Consider the following 22410-nt stretch of genomic DNA (forward strand, 5'->3'; position numbering starts at 1 on the left):
TAGCAATTATACATTACACTACATTGTATCCAACCAAAAGGGGGGGATTACATCAAAAAGTCATTTCAAAATTAGCAGTAAATCCAATGCTATAAGAGAGAGAAAAACATTCAAATTGACCTATAAAAATAACTTGGCTAACATTGGACTTCCATGGCCTATTAGAATTGTGAGGGTTACTATACAGTGAACATTGACTACTTTCCCAGCCACCCGAGAGTTACAGCTAGAGACACATGAGTGATGCCAAATCTTGTAGCAAAAGGTGCAGAGGAATTTGAGAGACCATCAGCAGCAGACATAAATCATTTAAAAGTTCCCAGTTTTTCTTCAAATGTGTTCATTTGGGACTGAAATTCAACTTCTGAGGTGAGTGTGTGTGTAGGTCAGCCCTCAGTTACACCCCTGCCATCTTTTTCATTTAGTTGCATCCTTGACATGTCTTAGCATTATGGCTTGCTGAGCTCCAAGCAAAAAATCTGGAAGGTTTTCCAGAGAAGACACTGCTGGTGCTTACCAAGGGAGATGGTCCTACGCAAGTTCTGACCATTACTATGTCTCTGTGTCCTTGTGAGTAGTAACACTGGGCTTCGTTCTAAGGGGCTAGAGATGAGAAAGGGACTAAATAAATTTATATTGCACTTCCTTGTGGCAAAATCCCACGTGGCTCACCTGCAGCTGTATACTAAAAGCATGTGGCATGGCCAAACTTGATAGTTGCTCAGGTAGAAAAGGCATACAACCCAGTAACATGGGATCTTGCCATGTGGAAGCAAGGACCCAGTCTGGCCCAAATCTACTCAAGGAGGTGCTAACTTGTGATCTGAAGCACCCGTCAGAGCATTCATATGAGCAGAAGCCATAAATGTGGGGTGGGGGTGGGGGGGTGGGAGCTCACTTTTCATTCTCCCATCCATGCCGAAATGATTGTGTGAATTGGTCTATAAACAACTTAAGTCAGGGTACTTATATTCAGGCGGATTTGACCCCACTAAATCAAACAGAACTCACCATCTGATTCTAAATATATGTATAACTGTTTACATCTAATGGCCTGTGCTGCAGCAATTACGGTACATCAGCATCCTGTCATCTCGATTAGATACCTGTCAGATTAAATCTCATTGGAGCAGGTTGTTTATATATATGAATATGGTTCGGACATATGCAAATGATGGTTTGTAATATTCAATAAGCTCCACAGAAGACAAAAGGTGAGCCATATTTTAAGATAAGGCACAGGTGAGCCATACCTGTGTCTGCTGCTTCAGCTGCAGTGACTCTGTCATTACTCTGTAGGGTACTGGCTCCCCATCCCCCAATGCCCACAAGTGCCATAGCTTTATAAATGGTAGGCTGGCTAGCAATACCAGTGCAACAGGACTGAACCGCAGCAATGTATTTGTATAGGCCTTTGTGCTCTACCTCCCCATCCTCTCCCTTTGCTGGAATTGAAGGTTGGAATTCAACTAGCATCAGCGTTATCTGATTTCAATGATTTTTAGGTTTCATTTTTTAAAGTCCTGCTATGTAATGAAGTGGTGGAAAAATGCACTGCAGGATCCTTATGGATCAGCATATTAGGTTTTTTGCAGCAGACAAGGAGTGTGTGTGTGTGTTTTAAAAACAGCAGTTAGTTATAATACTTTTGTCGTTATCAAGGCATTCACATTTTTCAGTACTCATTCTGAAATCCATAATCTCACAATGCACACTTAAAAAATTTAAGCTATAAGAGTTCAAGCATTTGAACTGTTGAATTGCTGATGGAGTCAGAAGAACCTGCACACACAATTGATTATTTGATTCAATTTAAGCAACCCCCAAATTAGCTTCAGACTGAATAAAGATTGCTGAAAGAGATGAAAAGTGAACTAGTCTTAGGTATGATCTGCAGCAGCCTTCCTCCACCTTATGCTCCGCAGAGATTTCAGAATATAATTTCCATCATCCCTGACCAGTGGCTGGGGGTGATAGAAGCTGTTTGCCAAAACCTCTGGATAGCACCAGCTTGGGGAAGGCTGCTTTACAGAAATCAGTGTGAACATCTAGAAGTAACTTGAATTGACTGGATTATTGACATGGATATTAGCTGTTGGTACAAACTGGTTTCAGATGCCTGAACAAATATTTCATCATTGCACACAGTCACATAGAAGCTTTTGAATACCATTCTTTGAAGGCCTCAGTTTTAATACGAAGGGGCTAGTCCTTATACCCTATATTTATTTCACTAATTGAAGGGAATGGCCAAAAAAAGGATCCAAGCCAGAGTTGGGATATGGAGCTCCCAAGATTGATTTGATACCATTATGATAGAATTGTAGAGTTGGAAGGGAACCCTGAGGATCATCTAGTCCAACGCCCTGCAGTGCAGAAGTCTACCTGTGTACGGTGCATTCAGGAGAACTGGAGATCATGGGAACTGTACTTCCCATTATGATCAGCTTTCTGAATACTCCCCTAATGTATGTGAACATAAAATATATTTGAAAGCCTACAGCCCTCATGTTGTAAATTGTCTCATCCAGATTATTGCTGGGCATCAGCACCAGTAGGGTCTTTGGGGAGGCAGTGCTCCAATCTGGACTTATTGGACTGTAATCAATATTGCACCAGCAGTGTTCCACTTATGCAGTGGGACTCTCATCTTCATATGTGCCCCCCAAATCTGCTCCAGGGCATCCCCCAACCCTCTGGTGTAGATATTGAGGGTGCCTGGGGGTTGGAGAGGAGAAGAGAGAGGAAAGGGAGTGTTGTACAAGTGGGAGATTGGGGAATGAGTGATACAAATTCCAGATCAATAGGCCACACCTGATGGACTAAATCTAGCTCCTGAAATAATTTCAGTTTAATTTGTAGCACTTGTAGCTGGACTTAGTTGTGATGAGTCCCTGGTGATGTGATGTGATCAGAGCAGAGCAATGACAATGATTAATCTGAGTTCTAACATCTTTGAAACTGACAAGAGGACATGTCTTGTTCATTAAGATGAAGAGTAGTGCATATAGCATGAAGATAAGAAAGTTTCATTGATTTATTTTTGGTAACAGATGTACCATTATCCAGCCATAGGATGGGGCAACAAATATTATGTGAGTGGACCATATATATATCTTGGTGTCTTTTACATCCTCAGCTTGTAGGGCTCTCTAAGAGCACATTGTAAGAGCTTCCTGTATTATGTGCAGCTCTAGTACTTGTGCCAGGAGTTGCAAAACTATTATTCTGCAAGCTGAAAGTGGGTTTTTTTTAAAAGAAGAAGAAGAAGAAGAAGAAGAAGAAGAAGAAGAAGAAGAAGAAGAAGAAGAAAAGGATTTGTGCTCGTGAGTTATACACTAATTGCTCGATCTGTTAGGCCAGATGGAACAATGGAGCAAAATAAATGTTTGTGTACAGTATGGGAAATACTGTATACCTACCACAAATTGCACTCAGCTTCCCTTAAAACTATTGGTGTCAGAACAGAATAGTCAGAATGCTGGATGCTAAGCAGGACTGAATCAATTTGGACTGGATAGCACCATTCCATTTTCATTCTTGAGTGCAATGAGTATGTGCAGAATGTAACTAACAAGAATCAGAGTGTGAAATGTATTTTATGGTTGGATCCTTCAAAGGTCAGTCTTGGAGTAGCTAGTTCATTGTCCCATATGATATGGATGGGGAAACTGTGATTCTCTAGGTCTGATGGAACTCCAGCTCCCACTATCTTTTATTGCCTGCTCTGCTGGCTAGAGCTGATGGGAGCTGAAGTCCAGGAACATCTGGGCAGCCACACTGCCCTAGACAGGCATGAATGAAGGGACAACATATGTATAGGAAAGAATTTGATTCTGCCAGTGAAAGGAACTTGAGCTGCGTCTGGACCTTGAACTGTATCTGAACAAGCTAAAAACAGCTTTAGACAAAGGAACATCACAAGACAGAAAGTAAAAGTCCAAACAGAGACATCTGAAAAACATAAACAACCCCCCATAAGAACATTGTGATGCCATCAAACTCTAGTGCAGATTTTTGTGAGTATTTGACACTGCATTCCTATGCATGTCTACTCAGTAGAAAGCCTCATTGAGTTCAGTGGGGCTTACTTCTAAGTCCGTGTGTATAGGATTGCAGGTGCAGGAATGTAGGCTGGAGTGGCAAATCCACCTACAATCTTGCAGTGCTAAAAGCATAAGTTATACCGAAAGTCAGGAACTTCCACCCCCTCCCACAAAGACCCCATGCACGTTCTTGGCCTATATTCATTATGAATCACTTACAAATTAAACCTTGATTAGAAAAGAAGAGAGAAGAGGATTAAGAGGAAGTGTTTTTTCCCTTCCTCTTTTACTCCATTAAAATAGAGCACCTGTACACTGCAGTTCCCAATATGTTATCCAAATGACATCCACATGCACAGGCTTAAAGCTAAAAACCCCATTTGTCTTCAGAAGAATCAAAAAGTCCAAAAGCAGTGATTGGTTTCCTTTTTTTTCTTTTTATACATATATATATATCAGGGTGAAGGGGACAGAGATAGACCGGTGTCCTTGTTTCAAACATTTATACAGGTAGGGATTTCTTTTGTGCTTTGTGTCTCAGCAACTGTGGAAATACTTCCTGCGGCAGAGAAAAACAAAAACAAAAGGAGAGTTAGCAAAGCGAGCAGGAGCAGAAAGTCTCTCAATATCATGTCAATTGTCTTTGGATTTAATTGTTTCTTCCTAACACACCATGCACCCAGAATATCTGCTTGTCATTTAGAAGGCAGACTGTAACGTCTTGTTCCTGTACTAATGAATATGACTTAACCATGTCAAATTATGGAGCGGCAGGTGAGGGAGAGGAGGAATGGGACTAGCTGTGTCTCCTCTGAGAAGCAGCACAATGCTTTTAATGGCATTTGAAATGAAATACAAGGTGTCAGAGATCTGACAATCTGCCGGTGCATTTGTCTTTGTGGAGTGTGTTCCCACCCAGTGACTGTCAGATGTGAACTGAATCAGTTTTCATACCCAGTGGTTAATTTTTAAAGAAAGAGCACCAGAGGCTCTCATTCTGCTATAAAACTCCTTATCTCTGGGAATATCCAAAGCCCTCCAGCAGAACCAGTTGCCATGAAAGAGAAATAGGGAGGGCTATGCACTAAGGATAGTGCTGACTTTCTGTCCCTCCAAGTTTTCTTGGCTACTCACAGAAACATTACCGAATGGAGGACATCTTATCCATCCTCCATAAGGATATGTTAAACTACAGTGGTACCTCGACTTACGAATGACTCGACTTACAAATGTTTTGATTTACGAACGGAGCTCCATCTGTCATCTTGGATGCTGTTTAGATATTATTTTTTCAACTTACGAATTTTTAGATGGGGTTGCTTCGACTTACAATTTTTTTCTCCCAATGCATTCCTATGGGATTTGACTTACATTTTTTTTCGACTTATGAATGTGCGTTCGGAACGCATTGAATTCGTAAGTCGAGGTACCACTGTATATTGGCAGCACCTGTTGGCTTTATTTATTTGACAAAATTATATTCTACCTAATCTGTCCACAAGGGGCCCTTAACCGGAGCCTTGCGTAAAATGAGCAACTTCAGATGACCAGCTAGAATACTATCAAAGCCAAATAGACTCTCTGACATCTTCTCCCCCAGATTAAGAAAATCGTTCTTCTGTCTGAGTGGAGATGTTCATTTACTTCTAATGATTCACTAAGAAGCAACCTTAATCCCAGACTGAGACTGGCTGTGATAACTAAGTGTGGAGCGAGAGACAACCCTCACATGCTCAAGAGATGCACTCTAGCTCTTTTTAGTTGACAGCGTCCAAAGCTGAGCCTGGCATCATGAAATGCTCTCAGGCTGAGCCCTGGTAAGCATTGGCTCATATGAAGCCAAGGCTAGATCCAAAATAGGGTTGCCAGATATCCATGATTGCTTTGGACATAGAAGAACTGCCTGCTTTCTGCAGTGTCCTCATAGTTGAGCCTTGTGACTGGCAGCTCTGAAAGGGCTCCATCTGCCCACTCGCTTCTCCATACTGATGCTTCGGTATTTGCCTGCAGCAGACAGCCCCCCCCAGCCCCCCTTCCACTCTGCTGACCGCCAGTCTACTAATCAGCAGGTCAGCAACCCAGCGCACCTGCGCCTGACGAGCGCTCCTCGTACATCTGACCGCCAGCATGCTCATCAGTAGGGCAACAGTCTATGCACTGTCTGGTCCTGGACTCTGGGCAGTCCTTGGCAGTCTGCTCACGCTCGTTGGTTGGCGTCCAGGATGTCCAGGAATTTTTCCTCCCAATAGCCTCTTGTGTACAAGAATTGGTCTTTGGAAATCTGGCAACCCTACAAATAACCCCAGCTAGAATCAGTTAGATTCATTAAAAGCACAGTACCACAAGGGCAAGGAGAGGGGGAGGGAGGGAAGCTGATTAATAATAAAAACCACACAATTATAATAAGAGAACACATTTTGCATGCATTTAATCACAAACTGTGTACTTAGAAATAATCTTCTATTTATAGAATTGTCAAAATGTGCCTCTTTCCTTGCTTCTGGCAGGCCTTGCTCTGTTCCTTACTCCTTAAAGGTAAAGGTAAAGGTACTCCTGACCATTAAATAGGTCCAGTCGCAGATGACTCTGGGGTTGCGCGCTCATCTTGCTCTATAGGCCGAGGGAGCCGGCATTTGTCTGCAGACAGCTTCCAGGTCATGTGGCCAGCATGACTAAGCCACTTCTGGCGAACCAGAGCAGCACATGGAAATGCCGTTTACCTTCCCGCCAGAGCGATACCTATTTATCTACTTGCACTTTGATGTGCTTTCGAACTGCTAGGTGGGCAGGAGCTGGGACTGAACAATGGGAGCTCACCCCATCACAGGGATTTGAACTGCCGACCTTCCGATCGGCAAGCCCTAGGCTCTGTGTTTTAGACCACAGCGCCACCCACGTCCCGTTCCTTACTCCTTACGATCCATTTAAAAGGTAGTTTTCTGGATAGATTATTGCATCTCTACCTTCTCATGACTTACATTCCGTGCCTTTAGAATTCTCCAAGTATGAATCATAGAATCATAGAATAATAGAGTTGAAAGAGACCACAAGGGCCATCCAGTCCAACCCCTTGCCAAGCAGGAAACACCATCAAAGCATTCTTGACATATGGCTGTCATGTAGAATAGGGTTCCATGTGGAATAGGGTTCAATGCTGAAGGCCAAGAAAGCCAAATGTACTGTTCAAGGGATATGTCAGCTCAGGCTTTTCTAACAATGTAGAACTTGAAATTTAGGTATTGGAATATAACTGAACTCAGGTGATTCACACTTGCTGATGGAGGTGATGGGCTGAACGCAAGCAGTCACTCTTGCTAGGTCATTGTTTGATACTAAGGTTGAATTCAGGCATGGGGAATATTGCATTAGTTTTCCTGGTTATAATGCTAAGACGTCGGTCTTGGTTTTCAATAGTCCTTTTACACTGCATCGCCTGTTGTGAGATGGAACTGTGGCTTTTTGATTGATATACCAACATGTCCTGCTAAATTTGATTCATGTGCCAGTGGGCATGGCATGACTCAATAGTAGACATCATTAGATATGGTGCCACCTTTCATGTGCTTATCTGCTTCTGTTCCTTCATGATTCACCCATGACTTTGATGGGAAACAACTGCACCCCAGCATACCACACCAAATTTCATCTCACAATTCTCTCGGTTAACGTGGTCACAAAGGGATTTTTCTGGAGGCAATTAACACAGAAATGAGTGCTAAACCTCCACAAGATTCAGCTAGATTTCCAGAAAGATGTTTTTGAATATGAAAGGTAACAATAAACATGGAAATTATCAAGTAAGAAAATGTCAGGAAAAAATGGAATCAAGTGTTGTGTGAATGCAGCCTAAGTCTGTTGAGCAGAATTTCTTTCCCTTTGCACACATTTTCTTCTTCAGCCCCAGCCAGCCTGGTCAGGGAAGAAGCGAGCCGTAGTCCAACAATATCTGGAAGACCACTGGTTTGCCACCCCAACTTCAGCTCCACGTCTCCTCAAAAATCATCTCCATTTTTTAGTTAGGTAGACTTCTCAGAAACCAGCACCCTGCTTAGCCTGACCTAACTGCATCCACAGTCCCTGCCATTCTTCTCTTTCTCATTTCCTTTTGCATAGTCTCTTGAGATGCAGTTCTATGTGTAATAAGATTGCTCTTATTCATGTGCTTTTCCTTTCAGCTCTTCCACGTATGCACTCTCTTTGCAAGACTCCTGCTGCTATTTCTTTTGAGAGGCTTCATGTTTTCTCATTCAATTGGCCATGAAGACTTTCACAGCAAAGTTGGCTTTATGCTTTCCCTTTGCTCATCATCTCTTTGTCTTCTCATTCCTTGCCTTCATTTAATATTAATGCTATTTCTCCTTTCTTTCCTATGAATTGTTGTTTGGTTGCTGTCCATCTGCTAGTCAATTCCCCTGCTTTTCGATCACATTTTGACTAATGGTGAAATTTTCTCCCTGGATCCCATTTTTATCTTAGCATTTGTATTGATTCTTCCAGCTGCTTCATATCTCCTCTCATTCATGTCACAGCATTTCTGCCACTCTTGGGTCAAATATTTGTAGCGTTTTGCTGCTCATGTTCTGATCTTCCGATGCCCAATTCATGATTTTCTGAGTTTCGCTCATTGTTTTGCTCGTCATCTTATTAATTTTCAGAATTCAGAATTCAAGAATTTCTTTTGCTGTGCTTTTGAATCCATGAACCCTAGAGCTTTAAAAGTGGCTTATGAATAAACAAAGAGTTGGATGGGAAGGTGATAATGAGAGGGATGGAAGGAAATGCCCCATGATGAATGTAAATATGTGTTCATGGATTTGTGAAAACAACTTCACTGAGTTACAGCCAGATTTTTCTCAGTGGTCCCCCATCCCCATGAAAGATGTTGATATAAAAAGGACAAGATAGCTCTGGTATATATTAGCACTGACACTAATAGCTACACACATCTATACAGACACATACCCAACTGACCGAAGGGGCTTATTCTCAGGAAAGTGGGCATAGCACTACAAGCCTGTAATTTGAAATAATCAGGATTTGCTTGGAGTTTAGAGCAAATATTGCAGGCTGCAATGCAGAATTATAAAAGGTCTCCCAAGTTCTCTGGAACTCATGTAACTGATAGAACATTTGTATATGAAAGCAAAAGAGAATTTCTGTTAGTTTTATAGTGCATTTTTTACTGTTTTAAAGCTATTAGGTTGGTATGATTGAGCTGTAATTTAAAAACTATTATGTGAACTCTGTGCTTATTACATTTGTATCAATGGAAATGATGGGGGGAAATTGCTCAGTTTGCTCTTGTGCAGCTGAACATATACGGTTCTATAGTGTGGTGGTTTGAATATCATACTAGGACCTAGGAGACCATGGTTTGAATCCCCACTTGGCCAAGAAGCTCCCTGGGTCACCTTGGGTCAGTCACTGCCTTTCAGCCTAACTTACCTCTCAGGGTTGTTATGAGGACAAAATGAGAAGGTACAGTGGTACCTCGTGTTACGTACTTAATCCGTTCTGGAGGTCCATTCTTAAGCCGAAACTGCTCATAACATGAGGCACACTTTTGCTAATGGTGCATTCCGCTGCTGCCGTGCTGCAGGAGTGTGACTTCCGCTCGCATCCCAGGGCAAAGTTCTCAACAAGGGGCATCTACTTCCGGGTTAGCAGAGTGCGTAACCCGAAGCGTTCGTAAGGAGGATGGTACGTAACACGAGGTACCACTGTATGCCACTTTGAACTCCTTGAAGGAAAGATGGGATAGAACTGTAACTGATGGTGGTGGTGGTGGTGATGGTGACATTTGAATGGCATTCTGCTCATACAAGGAGACTTCCCCTTCCTCTCCTCTCCCTGTGTGCCCACAAAAGCATCAATTTGGGTGTGGGGAGGAGTCCCTCAATCACATGTATTTTTGAGGATGTGCAGGCAGCTGCAGGGAAGAAGAGAGGATGGAGATGTTTCATTGCACAAGCAGAAGTCTGTTGCACTGGCATGAAGCGATGGGGAAACTTATCCTACTTTATATCTGAGTATTAAAGCACAAGATCGGCATCAATTGAAAGATGGATAACCTTACTACCACAGATTCTGTTGTCCTTCTCTTATGTGGTTTTGTGGTCATCCTAGAAGGAAAGGGTTGGCTTTCCTGCCAGAACCCGAACCCTCATAGTGCATTGCATAGAATACAAAAGAAAACCAGTGGGGTGAAGTAAAGCTGTAGCATTTCAATTTAAAACAGCCCTAGTTCATTGAAGGCAATGTCATTATTCCATTAAATTCAGCTATTGCATTTTAAATGATTTCTGCATCGTACAGAATGGCATTTAAAATATGCCTTTTTATTTGGATATCCACAACAATTGTACCATCAGGTAACTTATAAAACCAGGCAGAAATGAACTTTGCATCTTGCAACATATTTTAATTATGAAGACTTTCAGGCAACAAGAATGTAGCATTTTCAAGTTATTCATAGAATCATTTGACTGAAAAGGAAACAGAGGTCATCAAGTTTAAATCCCTGCACTGAGGGACTGTTACATATTTAACATTGTCCAACAAAATATATATAATCTAGGTTACAGAGTGCAGAGGAAAGAGACAGAGAGACGGGGGGGGGGGAGGTTGAGAGAGAGAGAGAGAGAGAGGGAGAGAGAGAGAACGAGAACATGTAGACAAGGCAGATAACTATCATGCTCAAATTGTCTATCAGGCAGGAACAGCAAATCAAAAATAGCATGCTCAACCCAGAAAGCCATATAATATTTAAGAATGAGAGGAATACAATTTAGTAAAAAAAAAAGGTAATCAGATGGTGCATAGCAACCACAATGTTCCAAGTGACAATGTACAGCCCCTTGGGAAGGGGCTGCACCATGCGCTTTGTGTGCACAAGGTCAATCCCTGGTGTCTCTTGTATTTTTTTGCTTTGTTTTGTTTTTAAAGCTCAGGGAGCATGTGATGGGAAGGATCTTTTCTGCTGCCAGTATGAGCAAAGAATACTAGGTTATATAACCCAATGGACTCTGACTAAGTAGAAGGCATCTTCCTATATTCCTCTGAGCATGCAGCTACTTGTGGGAGGATTCCTCTTTAGCCTGTGTCCAGCTGGTGAGGATGACTTTCTCCTGCACTGACTTTCCCAGATTTCTGCTCAGGCACAAGCATGAGGCAAGAATCTCCTTGCCACATGATCAAATACTAGGATGATTGGTAACTCACATGATTCTATGTGCCCTGCAACAATTTAATGTTTGGTGAAAGTAACCAGTTCCTGCAGAACTTTACATACATGCATCTTGTTTGCTTTCCCTTTCGACTGCAATCCTCAGGCTGTTATCCTTGAAGACATTTCCAATGAGATCCTGCCAAAACCAACTGAGTTAACTAAGGACTGCTACCAAAAGTGTGGTCTGCAGTCTGTCGTATTAAACCAAGCCAAGGAACACAAACACTGTAGCACCAAATAATAATTGCAGTATTATCAGTTTTCTTGAAGTAGCACTGAAATCTCCCAGACCACATCAAGGCTACTTTTGGATAACATTGTTAGCAAAGCACATCCTCAATCTATCTTTTCTTCCTTTCTCAACAGATAGATAGACTACACTAATGGGAGATGGCAAAACTGAAAGTGATATGTCTCTATGCATCCTTTGCCAGACTGCTTCCTACCTTCAATGTAGGTAGGCCATGTCAGAGTGACTATTCATGGGAAGATATTTTGAAAGCACATTTTATCTGAGGCTCTGCTGTTTCTAATGTTTTATAGGGGCTTGCTCTAAAACGTGGGATGGAATAACAGTAATTAAAATCTATCATGATAGTGCTTTGCAATTTGTTGGGAGACTAGCGAGGAGGAGTTTGCACTTTCCCAGTAACTATCGCACAGCTTCATAGCTACAGGTAAACTTCATGGCAGGAACTGTGAGCCAGAAACTCATAAACATTTTCCTGATCACACAACTTTCTTGTTTTCATAACCCTGAACAACTGCAGAGAGAGTGATTATAGTGAAGACCACACTTCACTGTGGATTTTCTTATTCAATAAATAGAAGAGGAGAAGTAAAGATCTTGGAGTTAGTTTAGACCAATTTAGAGAGAGATTAACAGAGCAGTGGGAACAGTGAGTGTTTTAGCAGAGGAGGTTGGAAGACTCAGAATAGATATAGCCAATGAGAATGCAGACTTTGACTAATTATTGGCTGCTGTAGTTTATTTACCTATGGGCTGGGTATCCAACTTCTCATCTACTAGTTGTTCTGGGGTCATCAGCTCCCTTTGAGGGACATTAGGCATGCTTTCACTTTGACTGCCTGGACTGACCATCTCTTGATCTTTCTCATTCTGCATCTGTGCATAAACATTAATGCCCGGAATCTTCCTAAAACATTAACAGAAACCATAATTGGTGTGTATGCTAAGGTGCTCTTTGCATTATGTTTTCACACCTGACAGAAGAATGGCAGGGAAAGAAGGAAGGAGTCATACCTTTTGAATTTGTAGATTACAAATACTGCCAATCCCACAAATACCACGGAGAGCAGCATCAGCATGGCTGAACCACTGTGGCTAGGTGTGACATCTATGAGTGGGGCTGTAAAAAGTTAAAGAAAAGTTTAGATCATTAGGTCCCAAATGTTCCGAGAAGGCTTTCTAACTAGAGGGTGTGTTTATTTGTGTTTACTATGCTTTGGATTTAGAAATCTGCCCTTCTTTGTTGTTACGTGTTTTGACAGCCCATTCACAAACCTCTCCCAATAGACACAGTTGTTCTTGGTCCTCCATTTGGAAACCACTTCTTTGGGGATCAGTTAATCCTATATAATAAAGTCCAAGTGTCCCTGCGTCCAGTTGTCCCGTGTGTCCCTGGGTTACTGCGCATGGGCCCCAGGGACACAGGGATTGGACAGCAGAGACTGGACGCACACACACGTGCTCTCTCCCCCCCCCACCTACCGTTTCCCTGCGGCTGTCAACCGCCGCTCCTGGCTGGACTGAGCGTTGGCAGGGGGGAGCGTGCACGTGTGTGCGTCCAGCAAGGACAGGTCCCGGGGTTCGGAGAACCCTGGGATGCCTCCTTCCTGTCCGCGGCTTGGGGAGAGGAATGGAGGAGGAGAAAGCAGTGCTTTCTTCTCCTTCGTTCCTGTCCCCCTGCCGCCGACAGCAAGGACAGGTCCCAGGGTTCGGAGAAGCGCTGCGCAAGCGCTTCTCTGAACCCCAGGATATTCTAGCGCCCGTTATTGAACGGGCTGAAATACACTAGTGGAGGTATAAAACGATACACACACCACCAAATAAGCCTACACAGAAACTGCAAAGTGACTATCACCCTTTTTCTGGACAGCCGCCTTTGATGTTTCCAAATTTCTCATCCAGAGGGCTGTACTGTATTCAGCAGAAACGTACAATGTCATGTGAACTGAAAATCACAGAACCTCCACTGAGCATCTAGGACAGGCATCCCCAAACTGCAGCCCTCCAGATGATTTGGCCTACAACTCCCATGATCCCTAGCTAACAGGACCAGTGGTCAGGGATGATGGGAATTGTAGTCCAAAACACATGGAGGGCCGAAGTTTGGGGATGCCCGATCTAGGACTTGTGCTTGCACAATTCCAATCCAAAACATAGTAGTATCTGGACCAATCCATGCAGTGGTATGTGGTCTCAAAGGCTGACTAAGGACTGGCAATGTCAGAAAAGCAGAATGTACTCATTCCAAATAGCTGGCAGCTTTGCATACTGCTCTGCAAATCAGTCAAAGAGAACAGCCTGTCCTCACAAAATGCCTCCCCTCCCCTTCAGTTTCCCCCAAACCATGAACAAAAGTATGCTATTGTTAAGAGGATTTTGAATCTGACCTGTGCCTTTACAAGTCCTAACTAGTTGGTAGAAACTGCGAATAAATGGGGGAAATTTACTACTATATCCAAGGTCAAATCTGAATGCATCTCTGACCAGATCATGCAATAGACAGGTATCATGTAAAATTCAAATGTGGAAACATATTGCCATATGTGATAAAGTTGCCTGCTGAGCGTGGAGGTGGCACTTCGTTTTATTTACAGATAGTTCAAATACTTAATTTTTCACTTCATTTTTATTTGGATGGAATATTCTTTGAGAAAACAAGAGGCAAATCCCCCAAATTCTCTCTGTTCCCTCTGCCTCCACATTAATGTGCTTGTGCTCTGGTAGAGAAGGGAAGAGAGAGACCTCACTACTCTGATATCTAGCATACTGTGCACCAGCACCCAAATAAAACACAGAAAATGTAGTTGAAATGGGCTAAGAAGGCAATTCTTCCCCAGCTCAGATTAAAATTCCAAGACAGATAAGAATTTGGAGCTCAGAATGTTCATTTTGTTTTCGAGGCAAGTATTATAAGTCCTGAGACATTTATATTCACTCTTCATGCTTTTGAATAAACATTCTAAGAATAAACTTGGTAATCTTGAATAAATGGGCTTCTGAATTTTTCTGGATGGGGGGGGGAGGATGAGGTTGGGGTGGGGTAGAATGGAATGTGGAATAAACCCAAATTCCCTGGTCGTTCTGGATAATTTAGGCAACTGGAAATACAAAACGACGATTTCATTTGACTAGCTGGTTTTTTGTTTTTGTTTTTTTTAAGAAAGAAATCAGTCCATTGAAAAGGTGACAGCTGCCTATTTAGAGGACACTTTTAATTCAGTAGTGACAGGAGTTAGGCATTTTTCTTCACCTCCTGTGGTTTTTTCACACTTATAAAGAGGACATGCAGATATTTGCTGTGCTGCTAATTGGATAGAGGAGCACACAGCCATGATCCCAAGAGAAGCTATTAGTAAATCTGGCTTAAGAAATGCTTTAAACAGTGAATTGTTCCTTATGCCCTTTAAAAGAATGATGCTGCTCTCTGCATGCACTATTCCCAGAGCTCTGTGCAAAGACCCTTTCTCACACAGGCAAGTGAAATTTTACTCAAAAGGGATCCTCATACAAATAGCAGGAGCCCATTGCCTTGTGATTAAAAGTAGACTTACACTCCAACACCCACCAGCTGCAGACAGCATGGTCCATGGTAAGGAATGATGGGGTATGTAATCCAGAAATATTGGGAGGACCCTAGGTTGGGAAAGGCTAGGCAAGAGTGGAAAGCATTAAATTTATGAAAGTAGTTTGCTCTAGCTGTATTTAAATTGTAAATACATTTGTGACATCCAGCCCTAAATTGTATTTCTGTTTGTTTGTTAAATATTTAGGCTAATGGGATCCAATATTTATGTGAAAAATCTTAATTATAAGTCTCTTAAATGCTGCCAAGGAAGTATTAGCCAGATACTGAGAAAGTGCAGCTCTACCCACCATTACAGAATGACTGATTAAGGTATTAGAAATCGTGGTGGAAATGGCAAATGGATCAATACCATTTGTAGAAGGCAAGCAAGATGCATATATTGGAAGAAAATATGTATATTAGCAGAAAACTGATGGGGTTTGGATGCAGATTATCCGGGGAAGGCCAGTTGATAAAACCCTACTCTCCTTCTACAGTGGATAAAGTGAAATCTAGGCTTCAGTGAAACAGGGAAGAGGCTGGATTAAACAGTGCGTCAAATCAGCTTTCACCTTTTAACTAACATGAAATGAATAGCAAAACATACGCCTGATTTCTGTTCATGCACTCCTGTTCCCCACTCGTCCTGTAGAGCCAGGAAGAGATTAAAAGTGTCTGCTTCCTTTTTCAACCAAGCATGATTTTAGGCAAAAAAATATATGCCAGGACCGTGGTTCAAGGGGGCTTCTTTTCCTAAATCAGTTAACACTAACCACTTTCTCCAACTTTGGTCACAATGAGTAGCCACAATTATGGTTTATCCACACTTCCTCTTGCTTCGGAGAAAACTGCTCTTTAGTGCTCAATCAGAACAAATGGCAATTGGATGTTCTGTGAGCAAGCAGAGGTGTGGACAAAAATGAAAGCAAAAGCTTCTGATCTCCTAGGCGCTGTGTCAGCGCCGGAGAGGTGGGAGCTCACTGCTGTCCATGCTCAGCGGCAGAGCACATGCTTTCTATGCAAAAGGTCTCAGGATCAATCCCCAACATCTCCAGGTTGCGCTGGGAGTGTTTGCAGTCTGAAACCTTGAAGAACTGTTGCAGCCTGCATAGGAAAATAGCCAGTGGGACTCATAAATGTAAACTATGGCATGAACTTCATTATCTTGATGTAGAATGCATTTAGGCTGAACTGGTCAGGTTATTATTTTGACTGACATGTAAATTCACGTTTCACAAACAGTTCTTGGGACGAAATTTTCATCTTATAGGAGCCACAACAGCAAAAGGAGTCCTGAACTAATGTTGATACAGAGTAGACATAGAATCACTAACAATAATGCTGCCGTTGAACTTGTTAATAAAAGCTAGCCAAGTAAAAGTGCCATTTTATTCAGTTTACATGTGCATTTCCCATTTAAACCAACAGGGCTTGCACACATGAAAACAATGGCTTTCTTTGCGCATGAAACATTGAAGATCACAGAGTTAGCAAACAATACTTAAAATCCAGCTTAAACACTTTATATAATATTAGATTTATTGGGGTATAATGGCAAATGAGTTTGTGTTGATAGATTTTTAAAGGTATCTTGAGGAAAATGGCATCAAATCTGTAGCAGTTTAGGAAACAAGAATGTCACAATCCTGTAAACAAGGCTCAGCTGATTTGCACTTGCACTTAATCTATGATTTTACTAATTAGTCGGCAAGGAATGGAAAATGAGAAAAGGGGGATACTCAGCATTGCCATCATTATCATTAAGGTTGAAATGAAAAGTGTCTGAATTTGGAATTTGACAGATTATTTTCCCACATTTATTCAAATTCCAACTTGCAAAGAGGCATTAAAATGTTGCTTATTTTAGATACTGGCAACGGAGGGTTGAGAGATTGGTTTAAGTTGTCTGTTTCAGTTACATACATGACTGGTACAAAGACCATTCTGTCCCATCTAAAAAAACAAAAACCTGACGCACAACATTATCTTACTTACATTTTACAATGTGCTCCAAGGACTGCTTTTTAACTTCTCTCTCTATATCTGCTTAGAACTGTTACAGCAGCTGCCATGTGCCTTGTAAATGAGGCCACAAAACTCCCATGGGAGGGCATGCCACACCTAAACCTTTTATGACAAAATAAAACCTAGCTACCTCCATGCCTCTGAATTGATGGCAATCACAAGAGGAGAGAGTGCTGTGGTGCTTATATGCTGCTTGCAAGATACCTGAAGGCACTTGACTGGCCACTGCAAGAACAGGATACTGGGACAGGTGAGCCTTTAACTCGATCCAGCATAGGGGGTACAATTTTTTTCACCATACAATGGCACACTCAGGGTGCAGGGACATTGAAGGCAGGGGCTTTGTGTACAGCACCACAGCTTCCTCTACAATGTGCTCTTTAGAGGCCAAAACAGGCTGAGTGAAATAGCCATTCCACGATTTGTAGCAGTACTCTGTGGAGCACAATGAGGCTTACACCTGATGTTCCAAGTAAACATACATAAAATTGAGTCTAGCATTGATTATCTTGAGCTATTATCAAGACCTTGCAATAAAAATACAAAGTATTCCAAATACAAAAAAAGAAAGAAAGACATTTCCACAGTGCTGCCGCCACTGGAGAATTCAAAATAAGCTGCGCTAACAATACTGGCAGAGGTTTTTTTTAAGGAAGCTATACCAACCTGCTGTTAAATGGGCAGCATGGACAAGGATTCGGACCCCAGGCTTTAAATCAAACTGGATGGCGTTTTGGTTCAGTTTCTGGAGCAATATATCTGAAATCTGGAATAAGAAATTATTGTAAAAAATAAAATATGGGTACAATCACAAAGAACAAGAACAATGGTCCATCTGGCCTAGTTTTCTGTCACACAGTGACTGTTAATGGATGCTTCAGAGAAAATGGCATAAAAGGTCTGAGTGCAGTTTGAGATGATGCTATTGTATTCACCATTATTATTATTATTTATTATTATTATTATTATTATTATTATTATTATTTTAAAAAGTGGGTATCTATGTATGCTGTCTGATTGAGGTATCTTTCCAAAGTATTACCAGTTGGTGATTGAGGCTGTTACGAACAGTGGAGGAATAATAATAATAATAATAATAATAATAAATTAATTCCCCAGCCACTCTGGGCGGCTTCCAACAGAAAAATGAAATAAAATAATCTATTAAACATTAAAAGCCTCCCTAAACAGGGCTGCCTTCAGATGTCTTCTAAAAATCTGGTAGCTGTTTTTCTCTTTGACATCTGATGGGAGTGTGTTCCACAGGGCGGGCGCCACCACCGAGAAGGCCCTCTGCCTGGTTCCCTGCAACTTGGCTTCTTACAACGAGGGAACCGCCAGAAGGCCCTCGGTACTGGACCTCAGTGTCCTGGCAGAACGATGGGGGTGCTGGCATCTTAAACTGAGAACTGATTCAAAAGTATTGAACTGTATGTGTAAGCATAGGTTTTACACAATAAACACCACGTAGCCAAAAAAAAGGGGGGGTCCTCTGGGCATTGCAGTGCTCTGTATCAGGGTTGCCACCATGGATATGGAAAGACCTTGTTCACACTAGTGACTGTCTGAGTTCAGTACTCACTTCCCCTAGATCTGGCTCAGGCTAGAACACCAAAAACTCGCATAGCAATGGTCTGAGCTACAGAGAAAGTTATGATAATGCTACAATGGCTTTGACTTGTACCTAGATAAATGGGCATGAATTTGTGATTATACCTACGCTCATTTGAACTTGAACCTTGTCATTGCCAGCTCTAAGAGCGTGAAGATGTTTCGACTCTATAATCTATATCCCCAAGAAAATGCTTTGTGTACATCCTGAGACAATATCAAAACACAAGAGATGGGCTAGTGACTCTAGAAATGAAATTCATTCATTTCTGGAATGGCGAAGTAAATGACAATATTTCTCCTTTAAACTTTTTATGGTATTCTAGAGTTTTTGTTATGTTATCCCTCTCCCCTCTCGTGTCATTTTCTTGTTTCTTTCCTTTCCTTTCTCTATTTCCTTTCACTTTTCTTTTCTTGGCATGAGAAAGAAGGAACTTTGATGTAGGATAGTTTTTGCTACATATTGTTACACCCCCACCCCACCCCACCCCCACACACTGGGCTGGTGACTTCTGGTGGTTTACTCCGGGCTACAGTTCGCTCCAATCTTTCCTGTTGAAGAAATCAAAACATATCTGTCTCATGATATGACAAATTTTCATCTAAAAGCAGCCATACTAAATGAAGCAGAAAAAGCACCACCCCATCGGAAGTCCTGAAACTCATACCAGCAGAAGAGCAGAAGGTGGATGAGGGCAGTGAAGCTGCTATTGGGGCAGGGAGGATTGAAGGTAGCTTCCACTCATGGATTCCACAGGTACAGTGAATATATCTGTGGTGGAGAGGCTCTCCACTGCTGGAGACCAGCAGGGTTTGGAAGAGCAAAGTGGAGGGATATATGGAGATATATGGAGATTCATTCCCTGTGTCTGCAGTCATGGGGTTGTTGTCTATCACATGACAGTGTATGTTTTTATGCCACAGAGTGGGAAGTGACAGAGACTGTGTTCTGTGAAATGGGATTATTGTCCTTTGTTCTCTCTCTTTGCTGTCTGATGCTAGAGAGAGAGGGAGCCATGTTGCAGTGCTCCGTATGTGTTTATATGTAAATAAAGTAGATTAGCCAAATGCTGAGTTGCCGAGGTCTGTTACGCGAACTGCAAACACTCTGTGGATCCTTGAGTGTGCTGATGTCTGTTGGCATCAGTCGCTGTGATGTTCGGACAGAAGAAAACTTTCGAAGCTCCCAAACGCTCGACCAGGAGGGGAGAACATGCCAGTCGGGCATGTGTCTCTGCCAGGGTCCTACACGAGAGTAGGACGATCCTAAAAACTTGTACCACTTCCTAACCTTCTTCATCGGAGGTAAGAGTGTTATGCCTGCCAGTCTAGATCCTAGCTTATCTTTTGCTCTTCCACATCTTGTGAATGCTATTCTAAGATTACTCTCTTTAGTGCTATTTCATTTTTTAGTTGGTTAGCTTCTTTAAGCCCCATTTATAAGCATGTGGCAGGTTCTTCTGAAGCAAGTGGTCTGTCCTAAGTATGGAAATATTTTTAATTCAATCATATTTCTAAAGGCCAAGCTTGATACTGTCACATCAGCTGCAATCCTGACAACGGTGTTCTTTGCATCTTAAAAAACATTAAATACAAAGTAAAATAAAAAAATTCCTTCAGTAGCACCTTAAAGACCAACTAAGTTTTTATTTTGGTATGAGCTTTCGTGTGCATGCACACTTCTTCAGATACAGTGAAATGGAAGTTTCCAGGCACTTATGTAGAGAAGGGGTGGGGAGGGGTGGGGAGGGGGAGGGGGGATCACTCAGAAGGGTAGTGGAAATGGGTGATTGACTGACTGATAGCTGTTGATGACCGCAAACGACTGCAAATGGTTTTGCATGAAAAAGCAAGGGTTGAGATGGCTGAAGATCGCTTATCATGTATAATGAGATAAGAACCCGATATCTCTGTTCAAACCAGGTCCCTCCATGGTTTTGAGCTTGGTGATAAGTTGCAATTCAGCAACTTCTCTTTCCAGTCTATTTCTGAAATTCTTTTGTAGTAAGACAGCTACTTTGAGATCTTGTATAGAATGTCCTGGGAGATTGAAGTGTTCTCCTACTGGTTTTTCTGTCTTCTGGTTCCTGATGTCAGATTTATGTCCATTTATCCTTTGGCGTAGGGTTTGGCCTGTTTGTCCAATATAGAGAGCTGAAGGGCACTGTTGGCAGCTCTCTATATTGGACAAACAGGCCAAACCCTACGCCAAAGGATAAATGGACATAAATCTGACATCAGGAACCAGAAGACAGAAAAACCAGTAGGAGAACACTTCAATCTCCCAGGACATTCTATACAAGATCTCAAAGTAGCTGTCTTACTACAAAAGAATTTCAGAAATAGACTGGAAAGAGAAGTTGCTGAATTGCAACTTATCACCAAGCTCAAAACCATGGAGGGACCTGGTTTGAACAGAGATATCGGGTTCTTATCTCATTATACATGATAAGCGATCTTCAGCCATCTCAACCCTTGCTTTTTCATGCAAAACCATTTGCAGTCGTTTGCGGTCATCAACAGCTATCAGTCAGTCAATCACCCATTTCCACCACCCTTCTGAGTGATCCCCCCTCCCCCTCCCCACCCCTCCCCACCCCTTCTCTACATAAGTGCCTGGAAACTTCCATTTCACTGTATCTGAAGAAGTGTGCATGCACACGAAAGCTCATACCAAAATAAAAACTTAGTTGGTCTTTAAGGTGCTACTGAAGGAATTTTTTTATTTTACTTCGATCCAGACCAACACGGCTACCTACCTGTAACCATTAAATACAAAGATACAGTCAGTATCATGCCTAGTTGAGCCTTCTTCCCAGTTTAGCTGTTGGACCTCCTTTTATATTTTGCATCTCCTGTTATTTTTTTTAATGGGAATATTAATTGCAATGAATTAACTGAAAATTAATTTTAAAAAGCAAAGCTATTTTGAAAAAGGAAAAGGAGATAGGAAAATATAGGAGGCAGGCAGCATAGCTGCCAAGTTTTCCCTTTTCTCGCGAGGAAGCCTATTCAGCATAAGGGAGAATCCCTTAAAAAAAGGGATAACTTGGCAGCTATGGCAGGCAGACAGTCTTCAGAGATGACAGACACAGTGAGAGACATACGGAATTCCATATGCACTCATTTTTTAAAAAAATGTATTAAAAAAAAATACATTTGCAAGAATTTTGGTCCTCTTCAAGCTTAGTTCAATGTTCAGCATGTAAACAGATTTCCTGATTAATGCTGAGCCAAGAATAGTGTTCCAAGCTATCAGTGGCCAATATGAAATGAAGGAGCCAGAATTATTTTTAAAATTCAATTGTGATAATAAAAAGTTGCTGATAAATCCCTCACAGTGAAGAATAAAAATCAGAACATTGATTCCCATGTTAGCAGTGTTACAGAATACAGAATTAAACTAAATCAACAAAAGGCTGCCAATGGCCTTAAAATGATGGGGATGTCCTTTCACGCCTGATAATTTCTCATGAACCTTTGAAAATGTATGAGGGTTTAGTTAAAACAAATTACATTAGGCAATTACATCACTAGTTTGTGGAAATAGAAGCTACATAGATCTCTGTCACAAGATGACTGCCCAAAAGTTAACTTTTGGTTTTTAAAAAAAGACATAGTGATGTGAAGCACTCTTTATTTAAGTTACTAAATTTGCATTATATAAAATGTGTTGGTTGTTCTA

At 41.7% G+C, this 22410-nt stretch overlaps 1 protein-coding gene across 2 annotated transcripts in view; it reads right to left on the bottom strand.

Moving 5' to 3' along the window:
* Positions 1–3289: 3289 nt before the first annotated feature.
* SORCS1 (sortilin related VPS10 domain containing receptor 1) overlaps positions 3290–22410 on the bottom strand; it is a 359470-nt gene continuing 340349 nt past the window's right edge. The window contains exons 24-28 of one of the 2 annotated variants that reach the window (XR_009557597.1): positions 17781–17880; positions 12539–12644; positions 12271–12431; positions 6134–6336; positions 3290–4605 (exon numbers count right to left, since the gene is read on the bottom strand). Coding sequence is in view for 1 of the 2 variants with exons in the window: in XM_035132751.2 (XP_034988642.2) it covers positions 4541–4605; positions 12271–12431; positions 12539–12644; positions 17781–17880 (432 nt within the window). In the remaining variant the exon portion in view is untranslated. The remainder of the gene's footprint in view (positions 4606–6133; positions 6337–12270; positions 12432–12538; positions 12645–17780; positions 17881–22410) is intronic. The other variant, XM_035132751.2, reaches the window with a different exon arrangement.

The sequence above is a fragment of the Zootoca vivipara genome, chromosome 5 (genome assembly GCF_963506605.1).
Source record: "Zootoca vivipara chromosome 5, rZooViv1.1, whole genome shotgun sequence".
In the NCBI taxonomy this organism is placed as follows: Eukaryota; Metazoa; Chordata; class Lepidosauria; order Squamata; family Lacertidae; genus Zootoca; species Zootoca vivipara.